General features: G+C 39.1%; 3 protein-coding genes across 3 annotated transcripts in view; 1 reads left to right on the top strand and 2 right to left on the bottom strand.

The window, feature by feature from the left end:
• Positions 1–393: 393 nt before the first annotated feature.
• On the bottom strand, positions 394–7,324 carry LOC121511255 (interferon-induced protein with tetratricopeptide repeats 1-like). The gene is made up of 2 exons (XM_041789858.1): positions 7,239–7,324; positions 394–4,548 (listed from the first exon to the last, which is right to left on the bottom strand). Exon 2 carries the CDS (start codon positions 4,539–4,541, stop codon positions 3,252–3,254), a length of 1,290 nt encoding a protein of 429 aa, XP_041645792.1. The 5' UTR covers positions 4,542–4,548; positions 7,239–7,324; the 3' UTR covers positions 394–3,251.
• Positions 7,325–12,077: 4,753 nt separating this feature from the next.
• Positions 12,078–19,383, top strand: mrpl2 (mitochondrial ribosomal protein L2). The gene is made up of 8 exons (XM_041788830.1): positions 12,078–12,158; positions 12,959–13,054; positions 15,711–15,873; positions 15,960–16,101; positions 16,172–16,287; positions 16,371–16,481; positions 16,656–16,729; positions 19,068–19,383. Exons 2-8 carry the CDS (start codon positions 12,983–12,985, stop codon positions 19,272–19,274), a joined length of 885 nt encoding a protein of 294 aa, XP_041644764.1. The 5' UTR covers positions 12,078–12,158; positions 12,959–12,982; the 3' UTR covers positions 19,275–19,383.
• Positions 19,356–27,563, bottom strand: part of zmp:0000000755 (phosphofurin acidic cluster sorting protein 2) — a 122,288-nt gene continuing 114,080 nt past the window's right edge. The window contains exons 22-24 of the mRNA XM_041788829.1: positions 27,266–27,489; positions 26,684–26,797; positions 19,356–25,788 (exon numbers count right to left, since the gene is read on the bottom strand). Coding sequence (XP_041644763.1) covers positions 25,673–25,788; positions 26,684–26,797; positions 27,266–27,489 — 454 coding nt within the window. The 3' untranslated portion in view covers positions 19,356–25,672. The remainder of the gene's footprint in view (positions 25,789–26,683; positions 26,798–27,265; positions 27,490–27,563) is intronic.

Genomic DNA, 27,563 nt, shown 5'->3' on the forward strand with positions numbered 1-27,563 from the left:
CCTTCGTAAGATCCTACAGCGCAAAATCCACATTCTTGCAATTTTTCCACTGGTCCTAAGATTTTGATCAGGAGTGTATTCGAGAGCATCATTGGGAGTTTCAGGGGAATTTTGGGGGGTATTGTGAAGGGAATTTGGAAGATTTGTTTGGAAATTTTCAGGCATCTTCAAGCAGATTTGGGAAATGTGTAAATTTTTTGTAATTTTATTGGAATTTTTGGGAGGAAATTGCTTTGAAGATTTTTGGTGATGTCACAAACATTTGGGAAATTTATCTGTAAGGTTTTGGGAATTTGATCAAATTGATTGAGTTGATTAAATCATCACACCTTCCTCTGAATGGAAACCTCCAGCCAAATATTTCTCCAGCAGGTGAAAGAGAAACACACGCTGTAAAGATTTAAAACTTTATTTCAATCTAACTGAGAAAAAACAGCAATGCAGTTCTCCAGTGATACTGAGCGTTTCCACGTTAAACCTCAGTTTTTCCCTTTTTCATTCATAAAACAGTGGATTTTTATTTAACTCCATTTTTGTCGGTACAATGACAATAACGCTTCACTGCATACAGTTTCATCTGGGTGTAATTCTGCTAAACATCAAAATAACGTTTAAATGACGTCACAAACTGAGGCTGGTTTATCGATGAGAGGACAAACTTTACTGTCCCTGTAGGGAATTCATCTGAAATAGTGTTACAGAAACAACTCAAAGTGATGTACAAAAGCAAACCACTATACACAATTCAATAAAACTTCAACACAATCCTTAAACCCAAAATACAAATGCAAAGAATCAAGTCAATGCAGGTTTAGGTGCATTAAGAGAGATCAAACTCACAAGAAATCACATTTCTTTACTTTTACATTAATGACAATGTTTAAAAAAAGAATAACTTTGAATCTTTGGCTACGTGATCATAAAGAAAAAACATCATCACAATCCAGATGAATGTGCATAAATCCTGTAATAAAGCACTCGTTCTTTATTATATTCCCTTATTTACAGCGTTTTCCATGGGTCAACAGTGGAAGCAGCTTCATTGGCTAACTATTGTTAAAATTGTCTATCCAACTTACTTTCTGCCATTTTCACTGTTTTATATCAGTGATCCTCTGATTTAGCCTCTGGACCCTCCACAGGTTCCATCAGGACATAATCTGGCCCGAATCTCTAAAATATTTGTAAATCATTCAGACTCAGTAAAAGATGGTGCGGTCTGGACGCCACATAGAAACGGGACAGAACACGACATGAGTGATTCAACTGGATTGACTAACTCAGAGTTTTTTAACTGACTCAGAGTTGATGGAATTAACTCTAAGTTTATTTATTTGACTCTGAGTTGACTGAACACACCCGGAGTTGATTGAACTCAGCTTATTGAACTAACTCAGAGGTGATTAAACTAACAAAGTTAGTTAGCCAAAGTTTATTTATATAACTCTGACTAGATGGAACTAAGTCAGAGTTGATTTAACTAACTCAGATTCAATTTAATTAAATCCTAGCTGACTGAACTAACCCAGGGTTTATGGAACTAACCTAGAGTTGATTTATGTAACTCTGAGTTAATATAACTGAGTCTAAGTTGATTTAACGTTCTCAGAGTTTATTTAACTGACTCAGAGTTGATGGAATAAATAATAATAATAATATTTTTTATTTATAAAACGCTTTTCATAAAACTAAAAGACACTGTACAAAGCAGAAAAGATAAAATCACATTAAACAAACCATAAAAACAGACAAAGACAACACAAGCAAAACCGCAACAAAGGAAGCTCAGACTCACAGATAAAAGCTAGTCTAAAGAGGTGTGTTTTGAGGAGTGATTTGAAAGTAGGAAGGTCCGTGCAGGTTTGGATATGAGTTGGGAGTGAGTTCCAAAGGGAAGGGGCGGCTATGGAGAAAGCTCTGTGCCCCCGGGTTCGGTGCTTGGTTCTTGGGGAGGAGGTCAGTGAGGTAGGGTGGGGCCAGAGCATTAAGGGCTTTGCAGGATTTTAAATTGAGTTCGGTCGGGGATAGGGAGCCAATGGAGATTTTAAAGGATGGGGGTGATGTGATCACAGGATCTAGTATGGGTGAGGAGGCGTGCAGCAGAGTTTTGGATATACTGAAGTTTATTGAGAGCTTTGGAGGATGTACTGTAGAGAATGCTATTACAATAGTCTAGTCTGGAGGTGATAAAAGCGTGGATTAAGGTTTCAGCAGCAGAGAAGTAGAGTAGTGGGCGGAGACGGGCTATGCTTTTAAGGCGAAAAAAGGTGGTTTTGGTAAGTTGTGTGACGTGCTGTTGAAAGGACAGGTTATTGTTGAAAATTATGCCTAGGTTGGGGATGTGAGAGGAGGGGGCGAGGGTAGAATTATCAGTAGTGAAGTTGAAATCTTGAATGTTCTTCATGATAGATATAGGGCCAATGATTATGATGGCCAATGATTGGGTTTATTTATTTAACTCCGAGTTGGTTGAACTCAGTTTATTGAATTAACTCAGAGGTGACTAAACTAAGAAAGTTAGTTAGTCAAAGTTTATTTATATAACTCTGAGTTGATTTAACTAACTCAGAGTTGATTTAACTGAGTCAATTGGTTGATTTCACTGACTCAGCTGATTCAACCAACTCTTAGTTGATTAAACTAACTCAGATTTTATTTAACTGATCCAGAATTAATGGAACTGAAATAGTAGATTCATTTAACTCTTGGTTAACTGAACTGATTTAGTGTTGGTTTATGTAATTAAGAGTTGACTGAACTTACTCGGAGTTCATTAAACCAACTCATAGCTGAATTAATTAACTCTGCATTAGTTGAACTGAGTCAGACTTCAGTTAAATTAAATCCTAGTTGACTGAACTAACCCAGAGTTTATGGATCTAACCCAGAGGTAATATAACTGAGTCTGAGTTGACTTAACTGACTCAGAGTTTATTCAGACATCTCAGAGTTGATAGAACTAAATTAAATTTGCTTTTCCTGGAACTGAAAACTCAGGGTTTCTTATCTGAGGGTTGATTCACCCAGGGTTACTCTGAGTTTGTTGAACTTCCTTATTGAAATGGGCCCCTGCTCCTGTTAATGTCCGGGTTGTAGAGCATTATAGCTGTGTGGTCGTACCTGCTGGTGGTGGACGGCTCTGTTTGTGATTTGATTTAGAGTTATTTCAATTTATAATCTATCTGACGTTAATCTTCTAGTCGGCTAATCCTACAGATCCCTATAGGATACCTCTGTTTTTCTGGAGAACTCTACAGTTTCAGCTTAGCCAGAAACTGATGAAGATCTTGAGCCCCTCGGTAGGAGGTTGTGGTGTCTTTTATTCTCGTCAGAACTCTGATACTTTCATCACGATAGAAGCTCTGTTCTGGTATCGAAGCGGCCTTCTTGTGGAACTCAATGGACTTTCGGCGATCCTTCTTATCAAAGTTTAAATAATTTGCAAACTTGTTGTAAAGAAGCTGTTTGTTTGCAGGCTCCAGATCCCTGCGGAGCAGTTCCTGGTAGATCTGCTCACCTTTAGCCTTCTCGTTACTGGACTTTGCGTACATGTTTGCAAGGTCGACTTCCTTGACGAAGGAAGTGTTGGGGTAAAGAGAAATCACCTCCTTATGGAGACTGATTGCTCGGTCTATCATGCCTGGCCTTTTGCGACCCTCCCTGACAAACATAATCCTGCATTTGTAGCAGAGTGCAACGCACCGTTTAAGATAACGCTCATCTGGGTGTTTATTCAGAGCCTCCTCTGCCAAGTCAATGGCCTCGTCTGCAGATACATGGTGAGAGTAAACTCTTAGTAATGGCTTTATACCGCTGTAGCTGCTGACCGGATTCTTTAAGATCTGCCTTCCTAACTCACGCACTTCATCCTCCACTTTTTCCCCTTTCTTGGCAAGTCGTGTAAGGTAGACAGCAGCGATGTACAAGTTGTCTGGATCCTTTTCCTTTGCTAGTTTAATTTTCTCCAGCAGGTCGCTGTCGGCCACTTGGTGTTTTTTGGAGCTCGCTAACCCTATAACATAGCTGGTGTTCCACTCCACCCTGTCCGGCTGCATGCTGATGGCTTTCTCGAAGCATTCTGCGGCCTTCAGCTTCTGCTCCTTGCCGAACTTCATCAGGCTCCAGGCTTTCTCAGCGTAGACCTCCGGGTGGAGCTGGCCCTGGGATGGAGATGGGTATCTTTGAAGCAGGTCATCCACCTTGGACAGGTACTTCTGACTCTCCTCCTGTTCTCCGAGGTGGTGGTGCAGCCAGGCCATGTTCCCGTAGTTCACCACCAACCAGGGGCCCTCATCTGCATGTCGTATCTGGCTGAAGGTCTCTGCAGCCTTCTGGAACAAACTCTTAGCGTCTTCAGTGAAGTCCAGCTTGAACTCAAGGAACCCCTGCAGATTGTAGATGTGGCCCAGCCAAGGGTTTCCCGCCTCGGTGCCGACGTCCACCAGCTTTTCCTTAAGATTTACAAGTCTGGACTTATTCAGATCCCAAGTGAAGTGGCACTCTAGGGCCTCCAGCTTGGCTTCAAATCTTCTGTCACTCATGGTAGCACTGTTGAAGGATAAAAATCATCATACATGATATTGTTCACTGATTAATATACTCCATAATATTTTTAGTGTTAATAATAATGGTTCAGCTGATCAGTGATGCAAAAATCTAAATCTGTGCATCAGGTGAAGAAAAAGACCGCAGCTTTTTAGATGTGATTTTAAAACTGATGCCTGCCCCAAAAGTTGGAGCGCTCTGTAAACAAAAACAGATGTCAATGATAACTCTCATAAACCTCTTCCAGCTTTTGGTGCCCTTCTGAGATGTGCTTTCAAATTCAAAATGAGCTAATATTTTTACTGAAATGGTAAAATGTCTCAGTTTAACATCTGATATGCTGTTTATGCTCTATTGTGGATAAAATCTGGGTTTATGAGATTTAACAACCACTGACTTCTGTTTTAATTTACATTCTTGGAGCATGGTGCTCCCTAGTGTCTGCTTTGCCAAAAAAGAACTTAGGTCATGTGATCACCAATATCAGGCGTTTGGCTGTAGGTTAAAATGAAACTGCAGCCACACATGGTCTAGGCTGATTAGGTAGCATCGTTTTGTATGTTGGATCAGTAGCGTTGGTGCTAGCATCTTGGCTAACGGTTTTCTAACTTAGGAGCTGAAAAATGTGTGGTGCTGTTATTTGGTTCTGATGTTGGATTTAATCAGTCATGCTACTTTTTAACCCATTTTCACCACATTTTTGCCCCTTCTCTGCTTTAAGCCCACTTTTGCTGCTTTATGTCATTTTTTGCAACATTTTTTCCATTTTTTGCCCATTTATGCCACTTCTCTTTGCCACTTTGAACCTGTTTTTCTGCTTTATGACTTTTTGCCAGTTCATTTCGCTTCTTTTATCGATTATTTACCAGTTTATTTTGCCACTTATAACTCATTTTTGCCACTTTCTCGCTCTGACACTTTTTGCAACTTTTTACCCATTTGCACCACTTCTCTCTGCCACATCTAACCATTTTACCACTTTTTGCTCATTATTGCTGCCATTTTTTACACTTATAATCAAATTTTGCCACTTTTTGCCCTTCCAGACACTTTTACCCATAGCACCATTTCTTTCTGCCACTTATAATCTGTTTTTGCCAGTATTGCTGTTTTAAAAAACAGTTTTTATCAGCTTTATTCCCTTTTATGCAACTTTTTTCCCCATTCTTCCCACTTCTGTCGTCTTTTTCCACGCTTTGCCTCTATTATCCCATTTTTGCTTTTTCTTTTTGCCCTTCTTTGCCACTTTAACTTTGCCACTTTGCTTTTATTTACATACTGCTTTGTCACTTCAACCCATTTTTGCCACTTTACTTCTTTTTTGAAGTTTTTTTTTTTTCTTGCCTCTATAAGCCCATTAATCCCACTTTCGCCTTTATCTTCTTTTTACCACTACTAGTATTAACCCATTTTTGCCCCCTTAACCTCCTGAGACTGAAGCTTTTGCTTGGATTTCATCCCTCTTATTTGGGATCAGTAGGACCTGATAAGTGTGAAACCTCTGCCTTGTCTTTAAACAGGAAGTAATTTTTACTAAACATATATGTCTGTATGTAAGGACAGGCTTATATTAATTTACAACACAAAAAAAACAAACAAACAAAAAAAAAAAAAACAGACTTTTTAAAAATGTGTTTTGAGTGTATTTCAGCCTGTTGGTGGTGGGCCTCTCTGTCAGTAGGAAATGGTGCCTGTCGTTCAAAGTTGTGCGTAAGTTTAGCATTTTTTCTGATGAGGACCACAAGAACCTGAAGGCCAGGGATGAAGATCTTTCTGGAAGTCCTGGTAAGTTCCCTTTTAGATTTAGAGATTCCCAAACCATAAAAATCTTCTTAAATTCACTAAAATTTCTATGGCTTTACTAAAGATTTCTGTGAGAAATTCAAAAATCCCTTAAAACCACCCCAAAATGTCCTGAAATATTACTCAAACATCACAGTAAGCATTTCTGAAAACCCAAAAGATTTAAAGAAATTTTCACCAAAAAATCGATTTAAATTTCTGAAAATTTCCAAGCAAATCCCCCCAAAGTTTCTAAGAAATTTCACAAAAATGTAAGACATATTGCTCCAAAATTCCATGGAAAATTGTTTATAAATTCCTGAAATTCCCATGAAAATGCAGAAAGAGTCAAAGCACTCTACCCCCCCCCCCCCAACACACACACCACCAAAAAAATAAAAAATAAATAAAAATACCCCCCCCCCCCCAAAAAAAAACCAAACAAACAAACAAAAAGAATGGAACTTCAACCCTCTAAAATATACAAAATATACAGACACATTACCAGATATGTCAAGGAAATTACTTAAAAATGTTGAAAAGGATCAGTTATCAGACGTTTGTGCACATCATGGCTTAACTCTGTCTTTACTTTGTTAGTCGTTTTTTATCAGTGAGCCCATGCACATGCTAAATATTACCACTACAAAGGTGATTCTGTTTGAAGAAAAAGGTTTACATATGTTAAAGTCTAAATAAGTAATGTGTTGTTGCTCTGGTTATTCATGTTAAAAATAAAACATTGTAATCACAGCTTAACTTTACTATTGACCATTATTTTGCAGGCCTTCATAGACCCCAGAGTAAAAAGGGGAATAACAGAGAACTTAAAACATCATGTTGGATCCTTCCTAACACCACCTCAGTACTTTCACCCCTCTTCCTCAGCTCCTCCACAGTCCAACACTCACCTCTTGTTTTGCCTTTTCCTCCTCTCGGAATGTTCCTGGTTGTTGAGAGCTCAGTCTGAGTTATTGAGATGCTCTAAGAATGACGAGACGGCCACGAGCACGCAAATATAAAGGCGTTGACGTAAAAGGAGGCGGGGCATGTTCGTGTGTGACCGCGCGACTGAAACGCAGCGAGGTAGACCCGTTAGGTCTGATTTAGTCCCACAAACATGTAAAGAAAACAGAGCAGACGTGACAGATATGGACAGAAATGGCCTTTATTGCAGAAAACAGGACTATGACGTGTGTGAGGCAGTGCGAGCGGGTTCGCGCGAATCAAGCGTCACGGAGACGCGCATTTCCATCCGCGTTCACGCGCCATGAGTTTCATTTCTGAGGAATAGAAACGTGCAGCATCACACCCATCTGATCCCAGACTCACAGGAAACGAAACATAAAACCATCAAACAGCTGACTGACCTCATCTAAGGAGGTTATTTACTGTTTGTACATCCGGTTCTCTCTTATCGAAGTTTTAACATCACCGAGGGAATATTTAAATCGTTAGCACGTTGTTTTTAATTTCTCTTTTATTTATTTTATTGGGCTCTAAGAGATCCAACATGTTTCCAAACGTGATTTTAAAAAGTAAAATTTCTGAGGGAAGAAATTCAAAATTGTGGTGAAAGGAGCAAAACTTTACTGCAAACGTTAGACACAGCTTTTTATTTATAAAATTCTTAGGGAAAAATCACAATTGTGAGATTAAATTCAGATTCTGAGAATAAACACACAGAATGAGTTTCATTTTTGAAGAATAGAAACGTGCAGCATCACATCTATCTGAACCCTTGAAGGCTGTGAGTCTTTGTGTAACAGGATCAAGATGCACCTCTGTACTTCAGTATTCATTGTTATAATCACACAAAATTACCGGGCATTTGTCTGTTCCGTAACAGCCTCAGAGAAACTCTGTAATCCATGATGCACTGTGTTGTTGTTTGCAGCTCCTCCTTCCTTTGTTTTCTATGGAGCCAAGGAGGTGACACTGAACGTGTTTACTTTTTTCAGCTGAATCTGAGTTGATTTAACGTACTCAGGGTTAATTTTACTGACTCAGAGTTGATGGAATTAACTCTAGGTTTATTTATTTAACTCTGAGTTGATTGAACTCAGTTTATTGAACTAACTCAGAGGTGATTAAACTAACAAAGTTAGCCAAAGTTTATTTATTTAACTCTGAGTAGAGGGAACTAAGTCAGATTTGATTTAACTAACTCAGATTCAATTTAATTAAATCCTAGTTGACTGAACTAACCCAGAGTTTATGGATCTAACCCAGAGGTAATATAACTGAGTCTGAGTTGACTTAACTGACTCAGAGTTTATTCAGACATCTCAGAGTTGATAGAACTAAATTAAATTTGCTTTTCCTGGAACTGAAAACTCAGGGTTTCTTATCTGAGGGTTGATTCACCCAGGGTTACTCTGAGTTTGTTGAACTTCCTTATTGAAATGGGCCCCTGCTCCTGTTAATGTCCGGGTTGTAGAGCATTATAGCTGTGTGGTCGTACCTGCTGGTGGTGGACGGCTCTGTTTGTGATTTGATTTAGAGTTATTTCAACTTATAATCTATCTGACGTTAATCTTCTAGTCGGCTAATCCTACAGATCCCTATAGGATACCTCTGTTTTTCTGGAGAACTCTACAGTTTCAGCTTAGCCAGAAACTGATGAAGATCTTGAGCCCCTCGGTAGGAGGTTGTGGTGTCTTTTATTCTCGTCAGAACTCAGTTCCTGGTAGATCTGCTCACCTTTAAATTCAGATTCTGAGAATAAACACACAGAATGAGTTTCATTTCTGAGGAATAGAAACGTGCAGCATCACATCTATCTGAACCCTTGAAGGCTGTGAGTCTTTGTGTAACAGGATCAAGATGCACCTCTGTACTTCAGTATTCATTGTTATAATCACACAAAATTACCGGGCATTTGTCTGTTCCGTAACAGCCTCAGAGAAACTCTGTAATCCATGATGCACTGTGTTGTTGTTTGCAGCTCCTCCTTCCTTTGTTTTCTATGGAGCCAAGGAGGTGACACTGAACGTGTTTACTTTTTTAATACGCACGCGCATTTTAGTATCTTGCGTATCTTATTCGTATCTCGTGCGTGCAAATTTGTCTATACGATATGCGTTAAATGCGCATGCGAGAGACAGAGATACGAATAGAAAGCGCACACAAGATACAAATAAAACGCGCGTGAGATACTAAAACGCCTGCGTGAGATACTATAGCGCAAGCACGAGATACGAATAAATACGCGCGTGAGATAGGAATAAAACGCACGCACAAGATACTGAAACACGCCCACAAGATACTAAAACATGTGCGCGAGATGCCAATGAAACGCGCTCGCGAGATACGAATCAAACGCGTGTGAGATACTAAAACGCGCACACGAAATACTCTAATGCGCGTGTGAGATACGAATAAAACGTGCACACGAGATACTAAAACACGTGCGTGAGGTACTAAAACGCGTGCGAGACACTAAAACGGACGTGTGAGATACGAATAAAACGCGCACACGAGATACGTATAAAACACGCGCGAGATACTAAAATGTGTGCGCGAGATACTAAAACGCATGCGAGATACTGTAATGGACATGCGCCAGATACAAATAAAATGCGCACACGAGATACGTATAAAACGCGAGATACTAAAACGCGTGCGAGATACTAAAACGGGCGTGTGAGATACAAATTAAAGGCACGCGAGGTTAAAAAAGTGTACGCTAAATACTAAAACGCGTGCGCCAGATACTATAACGTGCATGCAAGACAGAATAAAACGTGCGGGAGATACTGAGAAAACGCGCACACAAGATATGAATGCGTTTTAGTATCTTGCGCGTGCAAGATACTAAATCGCGTGCACGCATTAAAAAAAATAAACATGTTCACGTCACCTCCTGGGCTCTGTGGTGTTCTTCTTCGTTGGTCATTTGTAGATATTCTTTTTGCCCCCTCCCCTCTCCCCTTTTGAATGAATCCCTGGGGGAGAGGGGGGTGCATGGGCGTAGCACAGGGGGGAAAAGGGTACTGATTCCCCGGCCCACAGCAGGGAGGGGCCCTTGACATGCCTGTATGGAAGCCCATTTGGGTCAAATTAGAAAGAAAAAAAATGTGAAAGTACAGCAATTCTTGAAAAAAATTCCAAGTCCATAATTATGAAATAAAAGGTCATAATTATGAGATAAAAGGTCACAGTTATGAGTTAAAAAGTCATAATTCTGATATAAAAAGTTAGAGTTGGAGGAAAAAAGTCATACTAACAAGATACAAAGTAGGGCTGAACAATTTTGGAAAATAATCTAATTGTGACTTGATATGCGATTATTCCTTAATTTTCTTTTATTCCTTAACAAGGGTTGAACAATTCCTTAAAAGTGTCTTATTCTTATGATTTTGACTTGTATTGCAAATTGGATGTGAACTGTTGCATTGAAGAGTTTTTGTCATTCTCATATTTATTTTAAAAAAGAATGAAAATGAAGAAGGTAGGATTTTTTGTAGACTATTCTATAAAAAATGGCACCTGAATGATTGCATGTGTCGTGCATAACATTTCTGTTGCAAAAAGGAAGTTAAACACTGGTATTTTTACACAGATTTCAGGTCAAAGAGATAATGCACCTTTTGCAATTTGAAAATTGCAGCACGCCAAATTGCGATTTAATCTAATTCTTGATTAATTGCCCAGCCCTAATACAAAGTCAAGATTATGAATTAAAAGTCAACATTATGACATAAAAAGTCATAACTGATGAAATGACTTTTAGCTTATAATTTTGACTTTGTATCTTTTAGTTATGATTTTTTTTATCTCATAAGTTTCAATTTTAATCTTATAATTATGACTTTGGCTTTATCTTTTTATTTCCTTACTTCAACATTTTTCTCTTTTCAGTGGCAGGAATGGGTTTCCATATGCCTACAGTGAAAAGTGTGGTTTTTTTTAATTTTTCTTAAAAATTAGTGTCATTATTGAATCAAAAGTGACTAAATAAATTGGTCAAAAGACTGAAATTTGTATAAAATAGAGTAAAATACAATGCTTAAAAATGTTCAAATAGTGTGGTCCAGCACTACAAAATAATGCAAATAAACTTAATTTAACCATAATAAAGACATTGCTCATAAATCAGGAAATTGTGGTTCAAAATACATCAAAATGCATATATATTTGTAAAAATGATGGAACATTTGTTGCTTTGCTAGCCGGCTGATGGGAGACCTGTGTGTCTCTTGTTATCTGCCAGGTATGCACTGTTCTATTTGTAAAATAATATTTTATTCCATGTGGCCCTTTTGAATGAATTCCTGTGGGAGAGGATCTGGAATGGGAGTTTGTGTCTCTTGTTATCTCTGCCAGATTAAAAGTGGTCATTGAGACGATCCAGTGTGGCAGTCTCCTTCACAAAATCATAAACACAACGCAGATATTTCCACTGGTTACACGTGTACTACTTGAAGTAGTAAGTACTGAGTTCAGATTATATAAAACTGTTCCTCATTCTTCTCCTTGCCATTCGGCATTAGAGATGGTCTGTTTATATTGAATGGTAAATGGGATAAACTACATAAATGAGGGTTTACCGCCCCCTGGCGGCACTATTGGAAACATCTGTCACAGGAAATATAAAATCGTGATATTTTTGTCTCTAAAATATTGCAGCTTTGTGACAAACATCCAGATGTTGTTCAAAGAATTTCAGTTCCAGCATAACAAGACAACGTAAGCTTTTACTGTCTGAATAAATAAACTAGGAGAAGGACCCGCTGGCGAGAGTAAACGTCATCAGTCCGCGACGCAGCGTGTAGGACTGTGAAGGACGCCGGTGAGAGGATTGGGATGATATCGAGTCAAATATAGAGGTTTGTTAAATGTTTGTAATTATTTGGATTTCATCTAGAGATAGACAGAGCATGGACAAGCTATTCCGTTATCCTCTTTTCACCTAAACACTAAATTAGATGCTAAAGTTGTCTCGCTCGTTGAATGTGGCTATATAAGCTAGCTCTGGCTACGGTTAACTTTGGTTACGGTGTATTGTTGTAATTTGTGACTGTGTTAATTGGCGTCCTCCAGTCGCGGATTGAACTGCTGTCTCAGACCTCAAGAATCCTTCACAAAGTCTCCTTTTTATACTTTAGGATAATTTCAAAATGTACATGTCAGTTATGGTTGCAGTAAAATGGATATAAAGTGATATTCGGGAAGAAATCCCCGTTTTAAACGTTTGAAATAACTACGTCAATCAGCGGCTGGACGGCGCCGATCAACACGGTCACAAGTTAGACCACAACACCCGTTAGGTTACTGCAGTCAGGATGTTAACAGCATAGATATAAGGCAGTCAGATGTTTAACTGTAGTTTTTAGGTGAGACCTAGGCATGTATAACATACATTTTGACCTCAGATGATTTAAAACTTTCAGATTTGTTTAAACGTAGGATTAAATAGAAACACATTAATGGATAAATTTGTAATATATAAAAAGTTTTAAAAGACTTGTTAGATTCAAAAGCTGCCAGTTAAATTTAATTTCATCAATCTGAAATTATTGCCACATCATACAAAATACAACACTAATAGTAAAGGTAAATTAAAAACCCATTAACAGAATAATAAAAATATCTACCTTTTTTTACATTCACCCCCTTTGCTCCTCAGGTGTGACAGCTGGTCATTGTTGCGATGGCGGTGTCTTGTCTGACCCGAGCCCTGCGCTCCATGACTCTCTCCCAGCTTGCACTGCTCTCCTCAGAGGTAAAAATTTACAGTCTGTTTGTCATACTTAAGGTCTCAATCAACACAATGTGCATCTGTTATGATACCAGAATAGAAGTCCAAGACACCCACTGATTGGATGGGAAATTTCTTATTTTTGAAAGACGTAACTGGAATTGAGGAATTTCAACAAATTGCAGTCTGAGAGCTGGCGAGCTGCACGCACAACCGGCTGCTATCGCTGCTGGAGCCTCTGCTGCTGGCTTTACAGGAGCACATAACACCTGAAAACTGACAAAGACAGACGATGATAAGAACTTTTTTTTTTTTTTTTTTTGGCCACAAGACTTTAAATGCTTATCAAAAAATCAAAAATGTACAGGAAACTTCAGAATTACTGTCAAAATCTCTGCAGAGTTTGATTAAATATTTAGTGAATAAAAAATGTTTTGCATACCGTACTGATTACAATAAAATGTTTGCTGTCACCATGGGCACATTGTTTGGCCAATTTTTGGAACATTTCAGTCATGATGTGTTGAGTTACGGTAGTTAATTGATCATGCATACTTTGAAAAAAATTATGATCAAATTCTGAACTGACCAACAGTTGCAGCAAGGAAAATGAACGGCATTCAAGGGACAAGCTGTGTGAATATTAGTATTACCTGCTTACTGATAGTATCAAGAATTGTATTCTCAAATTTCAACAAATCTGCTCCCATAAGGATCCCATTATACTTATGATGAGTATGAGGAGCCAAAAGCTTGCTTATAAAAAAGGCTATTGCAATTAGGGCTGGACAATTTATCGTAAATTAGATTAAATCGCAATTTGGCCTGCTGCAATTTTCAAATCGCAGACAATGCAATAGGTTTTTTTCTTTTTTACAGATTTGATACAATTTTTTGCAGCAGAACTTTCATGCTCTTCACATTATGCATAAAAGTCTTTTTTTCCAAGACAGTTTAGTAAAATCTTACTTTCCTGCTTGTGTATATCAGGGGTCACCAAGAACATTCGCACAAGGGCCAGATTTAGTCTCCATAGAAACTCTGGGGGCTGGACTTTCAAATATAGAAAAATTGAATAAATATTTTGGTCTGATTTAAATATTATTGTAGTAGTATCTGTATTTTCAGTGAGATCTATCCCTATTATCTATAAAGCAGCAGGCCACAAAGAGGCAGGCCTGACAACAGAGTTGGCTTGGCCTCTGAGAATCCCAGAGAAGGGGCCCAGTATTAACTCATTTTTGACATTTTTCTTCTGTTTTTGCCACTTTTTAACCCCTTTTCATTACATTTTCTTTAACAATTTTTCTAACTTTAAAACCATTTTTTGCCACTTTAAACACATTTTTGTGTTTAAAGTTTTTGCCATTCTTTAACCCATTTAAACCACTTTCCCTGCATGTTTTATCCCCTTTGTGCCACTCTTTAAACAACTTTTGCCACTTTTTAACCCCTTTTCCTCACTTTTTTGCACTTTTTTTTGTCATTTGTAACCCATTTTTGATACTCTTTGCCTCTTTAACCCAATTTTTGCCATTCTTCAACCCATTTAAGCCACTTTTCCTGCATGTTTGATCCCTTTTGTGCCACTATTTTATCTATTTTTGCCACTTTTCAACCTCGTTTCCTCACTAATTTGAACTATTTTTTGTCATTTGTAAACAAATTTTGATACTTTTTGCCCCTGTTTTCCTCTTTTATCAAGTTTTCCCAGATTTTGACCTCTTTTTACAACATTTTCTGCCCATTTTTGTCCCTTTGTGCCACTCCAAAACCCATTTCGCAACTTATCAGCCATTTTTGCTACTCTCTAACCCCTTTTCACTATTTTTTCTGGTCATTTTTGCAGCACTTCTGCCAACCTTAACCCTCTTATAAATATCTACTAGTTTTGAGAGTAAATTTCAGTAAAAACAGATGAAATGTGTTAAGCCATTCTAAAGTTATTTCATATTAATTGTTTGTGGGCTTGATTTTAACAGCTGCAGACATTGGATACTCTTAAAACCACAACATCTTCTTTTCCGTCTTTTCTGAATTTGATGATCTGTGGGGGCCAGACAGGAACCTTTGGGCCGCCAGCTGATGATCAGTGGTGTATATGATTTTCTTAAATCAAAATAAGAATAACAAGAAATCAACATCCCTTCAGTATAGCAATCAATATCAAATTTGCTACATGAGCCAAAATCACAATTTGATTTTTTTTTTCAAATGTTTTTTCCTAGTGTAAGTGTCTGGTATTTTGTGTGTCTGGTATATTCCTAGTGTTAGTGTCTGGTATTCCATTGGTCATAATTTAAAATTACTTTTTGCTTATGTTTGTTGAATAGTACGTAAAATGAGGAACCTTAAAGTAATCGCATATTAAATCACATTGCAATATTGAGAGAAAATTCTGCAGTTAGATTATTTTCTCAAATTGTTCAGCCCTAATTGCATTGTGTATATTTTTGGTCTAATCAGTTTAAACTGTGGTTTATTTCTTTTTCTTGTGATAAATCATTAAATTATAAGTTTCAAAAAAGCAGCCAAACTCCACCCTAAGCTCTTCAGAAACAATGACACCATTTCTGCACCATAAAGAGAATTTATCGTTTAAATTTAAAGGTGGTACCACAAGTGTCAAACCTCTGCAGCCTTATTAGTGCATTACTGCTAAAGCTTTCTGTGTCCACAGGCGGTCATTCAGACTAAACTGGGAGCTCCGAGTACAGCCGTCCAGGTGAGAGGCTTCCTGACTACGGCGTCTCTGGAGCAAAACAGAAGTTTGTGGAAGCAGATGAAGAAATACACCATCAAACCAATAGGCATGAAGAAGACCGGGGGCCGAGATTATACCGGTAAAACCAGTCAGAGGTTCAGCTGTAGTTAGAAGGCTTTTGTGGTGTATTTCCTTTAAAGGTCTTCTCTCTCTTCCACCAACCAGGAAAGGTCCGGACACACGGCATCGGAGGAGGCCATAAACAGAAATACAGAATGATCGACTTCCAGCGACTGTGCTACGAAGCCGACAAAGAGGCCAAACCGTTTGAGGAGAAGGTCGTTGAGGTGCGATACGATCCATGCAGGTGAGAACGGCGTTCACTGTACAGGAAGTATCAACGGTCATGAACGTCTGATAACGGGAGATCTTCTCAGGTCGGCGGACATTGCTCTGGTCGCTGGAGGAAACCGTAAACGTTGGATCATCGCTACGGAGAACATGGTGACCGGAGACATCATTAAAACATCCGGGGTTATCGGACGCATGGCGGGTACGAGAGTCATCCTCCAACCTTTCACTGAGTTAGAAAAGCACACATTCTCTGTTTTTATATTTTCTGCTTTTATTTCACAGTTGTGGCGAATGAGGGCGATGCGTACCCGCTGGGGGCTCTTCCTGTTGGAACGCTGGTCAACAACCTGGAGATTCAACCGGGGAAGGGATCGGAGTACATCCGAGCTGCAGGTGATCCATCTGTCACGTTTCTACTCCTGTTACATCTCTGAAAGATTTCTCCAGTTTGGAAAAAGTTGGAAATACTTGCAACTGAAACATTTCTAGAAGATTATGAGAGCTCCTCTAAGTGTGTGTGATTCTCACCATTCTTCCCATGACTGTTGTTCTGTGTTTTGTCTCCAGGTACCAGCGGTGTTCTGCTGAGAAAAGTTAGCGGGACGGTGATTGTCCAGCTCCCCTCGAAGCAGCAGGTTCAGGTGAGATAATGGAGATCTAAGAGGATGGTGCTAAAACTATATTTATAAAACACTTCAAGGGGACATATTTTACCCCTTTAAGACAAAAACAAAACATCCCCTAAGCATGCCTGTGAAGTTTGTTGCTGAAAAAACACTCCATTATTGGATTCTTGCACATCTAAAACCCCCTCTGTTTCAGCCCTGCTCAGAACGAGCTGTTTCTGTGTCTGTGGCTTTAAATGTTAGTGAGCTGTCTGACTCCGCCCCTCTCAGGAAATGGATGTGGCTTTCCTGATGTTACAGACACTTTTATCCAAAGTTAAAGACCTGACTGGGATCTGAACCATCAATCTCCCAGACTGAAGTCAACAGCATAACCCACTGAGCTATCCAGCATCTCAGCTGACAGCTGAGAGGAGGATCAGGAGGGGAGGGCGGAACTTTCTTCCAAGTGGGGCGGGCCAACTGAACCTGGGGGTGGTACTAACTCCCACATGACATCATAAGGGTAAAATCTGAGAATGGCTTGTTTCAGCACGCATTTTCTGAAAGGTGGAGAGAAAGAGGGGCGAAGGAATGGATTTTTCTGGTACTTGAGGGGTTGCGGACAGACCAGGGGCACATATTTTTGTTAGAAAAGCCTGAAAAGGTGATTTTTGCATAATATGTGACCTTTAAAATGATTGAACATCATTTATATACCAGCTGATGCACACATACCAGTCTGTAGAGCACTGATCATCAACTGGCGGCCCGGGGGCCATATCAGGCCCCTCAAAGCTTCCTGTCCGGCCCCCAGATGATCGTTAGATTCACAAAGGGAGGAAATGAAGATGCTGTGGTTTTAAGATTATCCCTTGGTGTTAAATTTATGCAGCTAATAAATCAATCCCACAAACAGCTAATATTGAAATAACTTAAGAATGACTTAACATTTGATCTGTTTTTGCTGAAATTTACTGTCATAATTAGTAGATATTTAAAAAAGGGTTAAGGTATGCAGAAGTGCTGCAAAAATGGGTGATAAGTGGTAAAATGGGTTTTGGAGTTGCAAAAAGGGACAATAATTGGCAGGAAAAAGTGGTGAAAATAGGTTAAAATGTGGCAAAATTAGTAAAAGAGAAAAAAAAGGGCAAAGGGTATCAAAAATTGGTTACAAATGACAAAAAATGTGCAAAAAATTAATGAAAAGGGGTTAAAAAGTGGAAAAAACAGAAGAAAAGTGGCAAAATGGAGAAAAGAGTGGAACAAAGGAGATAAAACATGCAGGAAAAGTGGTTTAAATGGGTTAAAGAATGGCAAAAAAGTGTTATAGAGGCAAAAAACAGCTAAAATGTGTTGGAAGGGGCAAAATTGGTTTTAAAAATGCAAAAAAATGTTGAAAAAAATGTAATGAACAGGGGATCAAAAGTGGCAAAAATAGAAGAAAAGTGGCAAAAATTGATAAAATTGGCACAAAGGGCATAAAACAGGCAAGAAAATTGGTTTCAAAAGGGGTTAAAATCTTGCAAAAAATTTGGTAAAAGAGGTTGAAAGTGTCAAAAATGAGTTAATACTAGTACTAAATCATGATTGTGGAGGGCCCATTCTCTGGGAGTTTCAGGGGGCCAGCCAATTCTGTTGTCAGGCTCCTCATGTCTGCTGCATTATAGATAACAGAGGTAGATCTCTCTGGTAATTCCTAAAAATGTCCTGCATTTTGAAAGAAAATACAAATACTGCTACAATAATATTTCAACTAAAGCCAAAATATTGATTTAATTTTTGTGTATTTGAAGGTCTGGCCCCCAGAGTTTCTGTCGGGACTAAATCTGGCCGTTGTGCAAATGTTCTCGATGACCCCTGCTATAGAGATAGGTTTTCATTGTTCTAAATAAATGTCTGATGATAAAACTCTACACGTGCTTTTTTTATAGCCATATTGTAAGATTTTGCAGCCTAGATTAAACTTTGTATGTTTAAATTAATGTTTGACCAAATTTAAATTTAGATTTTATTGTCATTCTCAGTCTAGCATATTTGAGTGCTGATGAATGTTCAATGTTATCCTGTCCTATCAGCTCTCACATGTTGGTCTGAGTGTTCTGGAGTGTTTTTAGATTCCATTTTTAGCTTAGAATAAATCACAGAAGAAAAGGTTCGATAGTTTAAGAACATAGTTCTTCTTAAGAATGGCGGATGAACCTTGCCGTGTGATCCTACTTATCAAATAAACTGGTAATAATCTCTCTGGTACTGACATGATGTGCTGTTAAAAAAAGAAGTAAGTAGTATGATACAGATAAGTGTTAATGTCGTCCTGCTCTTTCCCATCTGATCTGCTGTAACCCTAACGTGATCATGCTGACACCCACAGGTGCTGGAGACATGCATGGTCACGGTGGGACGGGTATCGAACATCGACCACAACAAACGGATCATCGGCAAAGCCGGCAGGAACCGCTGGCTTGGCAAACGCCCTTCAAGCGGCCTGTGGCAGAGGAAAGGCGGCTGGGCGGGACGGAAGATTAAACCTCTGCCTCCGATGAAGAGCTACGTCAACCTGCCTTCCATCTCGGCGTAGAAACCAACATTTGGGACTGTAGATTATTTTCCTGTCATGTTGGAGTGATGTCTGAATGAATAAAGACGAGACGTTTGTACAGAAGATTAAAAATTTTTATTAAACACAACTGCTTGTGAGAGCATGGAAAGAAACAAAACAATATAAAAATCCAAAACATATTTACATCTATAGTAAAACATGCAGAGTAACCCATATTTTTAGTGGTAAATTTAAAAATACTGTCATGTCATTTAAAATAGGGTTTGTGCAAAGACACTGGGCGGCATTTCAAGTACCAGGAGCAATGAGATGGCATGTAGTCTGACCTTTAATGAAACGTTAACACTGATGTTCGTTTTTTGCATGCCTGCTCATTGATCCAGCCTTGTAAAACACCCCCATGCTACCTCTAGATTCAGGGCGAATAAAAAAAATCTAAATCGAGGTGAAACACGCTGAAATACATTTTTCACTTTGCCCGTTTTATTTAAAAGGCTTCCTCGAAATAAAAATTCCCTCAAACAGTTCTGCCCTTGAACACGTCACAGCCCGCGTTCAGGAGCATGTTAACGGGCCGGTGGCCTCTGAACTCTGAGAAGAACGTGTGGAGTAAACGTCTTCAGAAAGCAGGAGACAAGCGCTCGGCTGTGTCGTCATGGGCAGACGCGTACGGAAGCCCAACTCTGCCAGTAATAAAAAAAAATATGGGTGCGCTAAGCACTTGATGAATAGAGTATAATCTAAAAAAATACGCAATTATTCTGAGATAAAGAATCAAATTTATAGCAAAATTCTGACGCTCTGTGCTGGTGGAAACCAGGGTCAGGGACATTCAGTTTTCAGGTTGTCCATCTGGGCCTTTCTTGTGAATGCAATAATGCAAGACTGCTTTAAGAAATCTCCCAGACTTTAACACATTTATCCACTAAAGAATGCACAGATCAGCTCACTGGTCATTCAGCCTCATGCTCATGCCTTGTTTGAGAACATATCTTAAGAGCTCTTCAAGGGATTTTCTGTCAAATTTGCACAAATGGGTCAAAGTCAAAAACTGCTGCAGCCTTTCTCCCTAACCCACCATGGCACCCTCACTGTCTGATGACTGAATACCTCAGAGAGGCAGCTGGTACCTGTGGGGTTGTGTGTGCAACCAAGGTCAGAAAAACAGGAAAACTGTTTTATCTGGTTCCATTTTCCTCCATGCAAGCTGTTATTTTTAACTTTATAATCTAAAAAGAATCCAAGTTTCTGTCCATGTAAATTTATGATTTTCACAGTCAAAACTTCTAGCTCTCCTTTTAATTTTCCAACTTTTCAAAGTTGAATATTTTCTTTGTAGAGTGGCTCTTATGTGGTTATTAAATTGGATAATTTATACATAGATATTTTGGCTAAATCTATTAAGTAAGGAAGCCTATTAGGTTTGGATTCTGTCAATGAATAAAAATTAAGATAGATGTTTAGTTTTTTCAAGTGGGTCCAAGGAGGACCCTAAGGAAAAAGCTCGGGAACCACTGAACCAGTCCACTATCCATCAATTCATCTACACTGCTTTTCCCTTTAGGGCTGAGGGAGGCTGGAGTCAATCAGAGCCACACCTATGATCAATTTAGAGTTACCAATTAGCCTAACAAGCATGTCTTTGGACTGTGGGAGGATGTAAGCACAGGGAGAAAGACAGAAGCACAGAAAGGACCCATCCAACCAGGATACAAAACCACAAACCCTGTTATACCTGCAAATGTAATACCTGCTCGCAAATGTCACACAAAATCTGCAGATTTAATTGTAAAATTTCAAAAACTTGATAAATTTCTCACAAATTTAATTTGATTTCGCCATGAAACGGGAAGTAGATTTTACACAGTCTTAAAACACTGGTTGAGCCATGAATCTGGATTAAACGTGTCAATAAAAGAAAATTATTAAAAAGAGAAACCGAAACACTGGTCGCCCACCTAGTATTATCGTTTTATAATAACCTAAAATCTCCGTCTACATTTAAAATTTGTTTAATCTCAGGAAGTTTGTATCCTGTATGTTTAAGACAGCAACTCACTTGAATAGGGAGAGCCAGTTTTGCCCAAGAGTGATTTTTTTTTTCAGCTCTCTTTGAACAGTAAAGTTCCTTTTATTTAAATCAAATGAACCAGAAATGTGCTAGGATTAACGGCTCTTCCAGTATTTAAAAACTTCCTGTTTCATGGCGAACAAAACAGTCGCCATGGCTATGTTTTTAGATGTGGCTTGAGCTTAAGCTGATTTTTCAGCTCTCTATGAACAGTAAAATTACTCTTACTTGAATCAAATGAAACAGAAATGTGTTGGGATCAAAGGCTCTTTAAGTATTTAAAAAAACTTCTTGTTTCATGGCGAACAAAATAAACACCATGAGTACCTTTTTAAGTGTGACTTGAGCTTAAGCTGACGTAAACCCATGGGCACTTTTAAAAGGTTACAGCAAACAACAACCACGCGTTTTGGTGGAAGGGTGATTTCATCTTCAACAAAGATAATAAATTCCTGCAAATGTAAAAATAATTATTAGGTTTTCAGTAGGCAGCTGTCATTACATTTGCACCATTATTGCATTAATGCTGCACATTTGTTGGTAGTTTTTACGTTTGCAGGTGCTGCAAACCTCTGCACCCCACTGGTCGATTATAATTTGAGTTTAACATCTTTGCTTTTCTTTCTCATATTTCCTTTTTTTAACTGGCAGAAATGGGCTTCCATAGAACGTGGCGGTAGCTGCAAAACATTTTTTTCATCAAGTGGCAAAACATAAAGTAACAGACAGCCATGAGGGGATTTTAACCCCGTCATCAAACACATCATCCCTGTGAAAAAGGGTCATTAAAAACAATATTAATCAGAACGGCTTCCTCTTTTCCTAAAGGTAGTGGTTTAAATCAAACACCTCAAACCAAAGAGAGTCCAAATTGGAGTCAAATGTGTCAAAACCACATGAAAGTGCATTACAATGTGAGGGAGAGTAACGTCTAATAGTGTTGCATTGTACATCGTCATACTTCTGCTAATATATATTTGGCATTTATGTCGAGAAATAAGGGGAAGCTATTTGTGCTTTCAATTTAGAGGGAGGGGGGATTCACAATAATACATCTTGTATATATTTTCTATACAATACTAAAAAAGCCAGCCTATCAAAGCTTGTAAGTCTTCACTTTATAAAAAGCAACAAACTCATACAGAAGGCCCTTTGTCCAAGGTTTCCTATTGCAAAAGTTTCACGTTAACACTATGAGGGAGTACCATCGAACACGGAGCACACCGACACAGACAGACACGGGCAGTGACTCGGACACCTCACGACACTCCATTCACTTTTCATCCTAAGTTTAAAAGCATCACTTGCATTGAGCTCAACGTGACCGTCAAAGCGGGCTTCAAGTCAGACGTTTTCCCAAAAGACGTCTGCACAAAAACGAGCGACCCACTCGACTGTCAGGAAGGACACGGCGGCGGATTCTAGGTTAGTCCTGTTTATACGTCATCACCTGCACTAATGAGTTAATTTAAACTCAGTAAAGTTAATACTGACTCCAACAACCACAGACTGCCTGAATTTGAACCAAGAGCTCAGCTGGATCGACTAGAGGACAAACTTTGGCACATCGCTGCACATCTGGAGTGTTTGTTACAATACGGCAGGAGTGAGACGTCCTCTCGGCTAGGGCTGTCTCCATAGCAATATCAGAAGCTCTGATATCGTCCTAGGAAAATCAAACATCATCCAAGCTTTTTTGATACCATGACAACAAAAATAGAAGTCCTAGGTGCCTAATGTTGGGAGATTTCTAATGTTTAACTCTTAAAAGCGGCAAACTCTGTAAACAGATTTTTGCACATCAGAAACTCTACCTGCACTTCTTAGTAAAACCATTCCTCTCCTACATTTGTTTCATGGAATAGATGTATTTCTCTGATCTGGGGTGCTTTTTGACCCTGACATTGTTTTACAACCTGTAGCATAAATAAATATGGAAGAGCAAACATCCTGACAACCGTACTCTCAGGTGAGTATCGAGCTTAAAAGCAAGGTCACAATGTTTGCCAAACAAATCCTTTTAGTTTTTTATTTGGGGCTTTTAAGCTTTTATTACGATAGGGCAAAAGATGAAGCTGTAAACTGGGCAGCAAGGAGCCACAGTTTGGACTTGAACCCAAAGCCACCAGCTTTGAAGAAAACAGCCTTGGGACATGTAGCATGTGACGTAACTGCAAGGTTAAAATCATCTTAAACTCCAAAAATAACAAAAATCAGGATGGATAACACAAATACGGAAGTGAAACACTTTCCAATACTACATTTGTTTAAAATGATAAAACTTCTCTGCTATTTAATACTTCAGAGCATAAAAAAGTACTAAAACCTCAAGAACTGGATCTATTTCATGAGATGGATGTGTAAGAGAGGAATAACTCCATCAAAATCTGCAGTTAAACTCCCGCACAAGGTCTATATTTGCTCACTTTAAGATCAAGCTCAAACCAAATTAATGAATAAAAAGATGAAACTACATGGGAGTTGGCTGGTTTTTCTTAACTGAACTTTTAGGCAGTAAAAGGTCAAAACGTCTGGATGCAGCATCTTAAATGATAATATCTCCATTTACTATTGCCTTATAGTATCAAAATCAATGAAACCTCAATAAATGGGATCTATTTTATCAGACAGATGTGTAGGAGAGAAATGCATCCATGCAAAAACTACAGGAAAACTAATGAAACACTTCAGGACCAACATTTTCAATACTGCTTGTGTTAAAAATAGTAAATTCTCTGATATTTTAAGAACTGATCATAGCAAAAAATACAGAAACTTAAAATGAGATATTTTTTACAGGTTAAGTGTGTAAGAGAGGAAAGAATCATCCAGGAATTGCAAGCTAACTCCTGCAACGGTCTTAAATTGTGAAATTAATTGTAGGGTTGTGGACTAATAGATAACATTTCAAATGTTTTTTCAATCAAGCTGAAACCAAATGAATGAGTAAGAATAGAAACTACTATCAGGGGATTTAAGATTGTTTTCCCCCTGAATGATTTTGTAGGCAGTAAAAGGTTGCAAAATTATACAATATAAAGCATCGTAAACAATAACATCTCTGTTATTTAACACAATCAGAAAGCACTGAAACCTCAACAAAGTAGATCTATTTTATGAAATAGATGTGTACAAGAGGAATGAATCCATCATAAAAATCAAAGGCAAACTCCGGCACATCGCCTCAATTTGCAAACTTGTTTTTAGGCTCAAGCCAAAACCAAATGAATGATGAAACAATGCTGAAGTTTCCAGGTTAATTCTGCACATTTAAACAAGAATATCTCTATTATTTAACAGTTTTTAGAATCTAAAAGCACTGAAACCTCAATAAACTGGATCTATTTCATGAGACAGGTGTCAGAGAGGGATGAGTCTGTTGCAGGTAAACTCCTGCAAGTTGTCACAGCTGCACAAAGACGCTGAAAAGTTCTTTAAAGATTTGTTAAAAACAGCTGAAACTTCTATTTTCACTGCTGTGGTATCGAGTCATGGATGTTTGAGTTTCACCTGAATCATACCAAAGTTAAAGTTCTGGTATCCTGACCGCCCCATCAGGACGTGGAAACAAACAAACGCCTCAAACAGTTCAAAATGAATTTGGCATTCAGCTGTTGGCGTTAGATCTGCGGAGCGTTACCCTGCTTCTACCTGATGTTAGCGTACAGTCTGAACGTACAACACCCAAAGAAGACCTCCTAACAACGCCGATCTGACGCCGTGAACGGCTCGTGTTGTAGCTACATCCTTCATAGCTACGTCCAGAAACACCACGCTGAGCGGCTTTTCGGAACACCGTGTGCTTAAAGACACGAGGCAGAGAGAATTCATGTTCCTGCCTGTTTGAGAGGGGAAAGGGACGAGTAAGAAAAACGCAGTTAGAAGAGAAGGATCCATCTAGTTTCACAGCAATAATCCAACTTTCAACAACAAACACAATCTCACACACGCCACTGCACATCACCATCACACTCCTCCATTGTCTATAGAGTAACAATAAATGTAGGATTTCACAGAAATAATAAAATGTTAACAAAACAAAGTGCAAACACAGCTGCCATTATTGAAATGTGGCAAATTGTCAAAAACCCCAAAATACCTCCGAGGCGGTAGCACAAATCTTACAAAATAGTACTTGTTCTTTTTGTAGTGTGTAAAAAACAACAACAACACCCAACAACATCAAAAACATCGAGTCGACAACATGAATTTATGAACACGCGCTTGTGAGTCAGTAAGATTTCCACAGGAAAGCTAGTACTGCCGGGGGCCCGTCGGCGTCTCCTCTCATTTTCTGAAGTGCAGCGGAGAGTCGGGCGAGCGGGGGGTGGGGGGGTGGCCGGGGTCACACGGGTTTGGTGTAACCGAAGATTCCCACCGGGAAGTGCTTGACGTGTGTCGGCCACTGGGCAGCGAGCTGGAAAAACTTCACATCGTTCCACTCGACTCCATCGATGGTAACTGAGGAGAGAACAAGATGAAGGATGTCATGGACACAGAGAAGATGCTTTTAAATATTTGCTAACAGAGGGGCGGAGCATGGAGGGAAACTATAGTTTACAAAGAAAGCTATAAAGGAGCACACTCCAGCAATAAACTTCTGAGCAGTAGTGGCAGCCCACAGCCAAAATTTGAAGCTCAGAGACGTAACCGTGACACTCTAGGATTGTGTTGCCATTGAGCAAGATCATAAATAAACACATTTTTTCTCAAAACAAGGTGTCTTCTGTGTGACCATCTATCATCATTTCACACTCAGGTAGCTAATGGTAGTGACCTTGAAAGGTTATTATGACATTATGGCTTATAATCATGTATAGAATAATAATGTTAGTTATATTTATAAAAACAGCATTTTACAGCAGAATAATTCAGCTCCGGCTCATCACCTTTGTTTCCTCTTTTTGCCTTTGTGACATTTACACTGAGGGTAAAAAGTGACGGGATGTAAATATCACACCTTTAAATGGAAGTGTGAATAAGCCTACAGACTACATCACATCACAGAGCCACTTGGTTGTAAATAAGCCCCTCCCCCTTTCTCCTATTGTTTTACCAGTTCAAATTCACACGCTTAAATCCAGCACTGTCCCTGCAGTAAAAGTATGACTAAGACAGCTGCAGAAACATGATGAAGTCCCTTTATCACATCTGGTTTAGAACATGGATAACAAAACTGATCTGACTTTACGTATCAAGACTTTAAAGTTTTTCCTACACATTCTGATCAGCCAAATTAAGAAAGTGAGCCCCTCCTTTAGATCAGGCTATTATCAGTTTGCATGCTCTAGGTTTACTCCAAGTTCCTATCATGACCACCAGATGGCGGTGTAGCTTCATCTACATGTTTTGTTACCTCTCAGCATGGTGTGCTGGTGTTTGGCGGTGCAGATCAACCGGCTGATTCCATCGATCACTTGGCTCTTAGAGTCCAGCTCTTTCTCCTTCGGCTTCTTACTGAGAAAAATCACTGCAGAGGAAACAGAGGTGTTAACGGACATGTTTACTTTAAACCGACCATGCTTTCTGCTTTAAGAGGAACTACAATGATTTTACACATCAGAGTATAGTGACGAGTCTTTGAAAGAGTTGACCGAAGATGATGGGAGACATGCTGATGTCTGGAATCACTTCAGAATCAGAGAAAAAATTCAGACAGTCAAATTCATGTGCTGTGTTTGGGCCTGATTCCTCCTCTGACCAGAGCCAGCATGGGAAAGGTTTTTCTCTTCACTGAAACTTTGCTGAATGATGTTTGGTGCTGAGCTCATGGTGGTTTAATGTTTGGTCTTATTATTATAATATTACATAGCGTACAGACTAGACTTGCCCTCTTTGTAAAGTGTTTCGAGATAACTTTCATTATGAACTGGCACTTTACCAATAAAGACTGGTTGATTGTCCGTGCTAATATCTGATCTCTGCGGGGGTGTGGTACCTTTCTTGTTCTTCTCCTTTGTGACCACGGTCATGGCCATGCTGGGTGGGGGGGTGAGCTCCCCCCCACAGGGCAGACGGCTGACCTGCAGAGATCTGAAGTTGCTCTTCAGGGTGTTCTTCAGCCCCACATCTCTCTTCTCGCCCTCTTTCTTCTTCTCTGGACCCTGCCATGTCCAGTAGTCCACCTGCAGCCCCATCACCTCACTGCCCGAACATGGAGAACTGCAATCAAAAAAAAACCCAAAAAAACCCACCCCTCTGAAAAGTCAGAAACCCCGCAGAGAAGCAAACGTGGA

The sequence above is a fragment of the Cheilinus undulatus genome, linkage group 6, assembly GCF_018320785.1.
Source record: "Cheilinus undulatus linkage group 6, ASM1832078v1, whole genome shotgun sequence".
Classification (NCBI taxonomy): domain Eukaryota; kingdom Metazoa; phylum Chordata; class Actinopteri; order Labriformes; family Labridae; genus Cheilinus; species Cheilinus undulatus.

Excerpts from the sequence above, each read along its gene's own strand:
- LOC121511255 (XM_041789858.1), bottom strand. The coding sequence starts at position 4,541 with ATGAGTGACAGAAGATTTGAAGCCAAGCTGGAGGCCCTAGAGTGCCAC.
- mrpl2 (XM_041788830.1), top strand. The coding sequence starts at position 12,983 with ATGGCGGTGTCTTGTCTGACCCGAGCCCTGCGCTCCATGACTCTCTCC. Across the intron at positions 13,055-15,710 it reads TTGCACTGCTCTCCTCAGAG|GCGGTCATTCAGACTAAACT; the intron begins GTAAAAATTTAC and ends CTGTGTCCACAG. Across the intron at positions 16,102-16,171 it reads GTGCGATACGATCCATGCAG|GTCGGCGGACATTGCTCTGG; the intron begins GTGAGAACGGCG and ends AGATCTTCTCAG.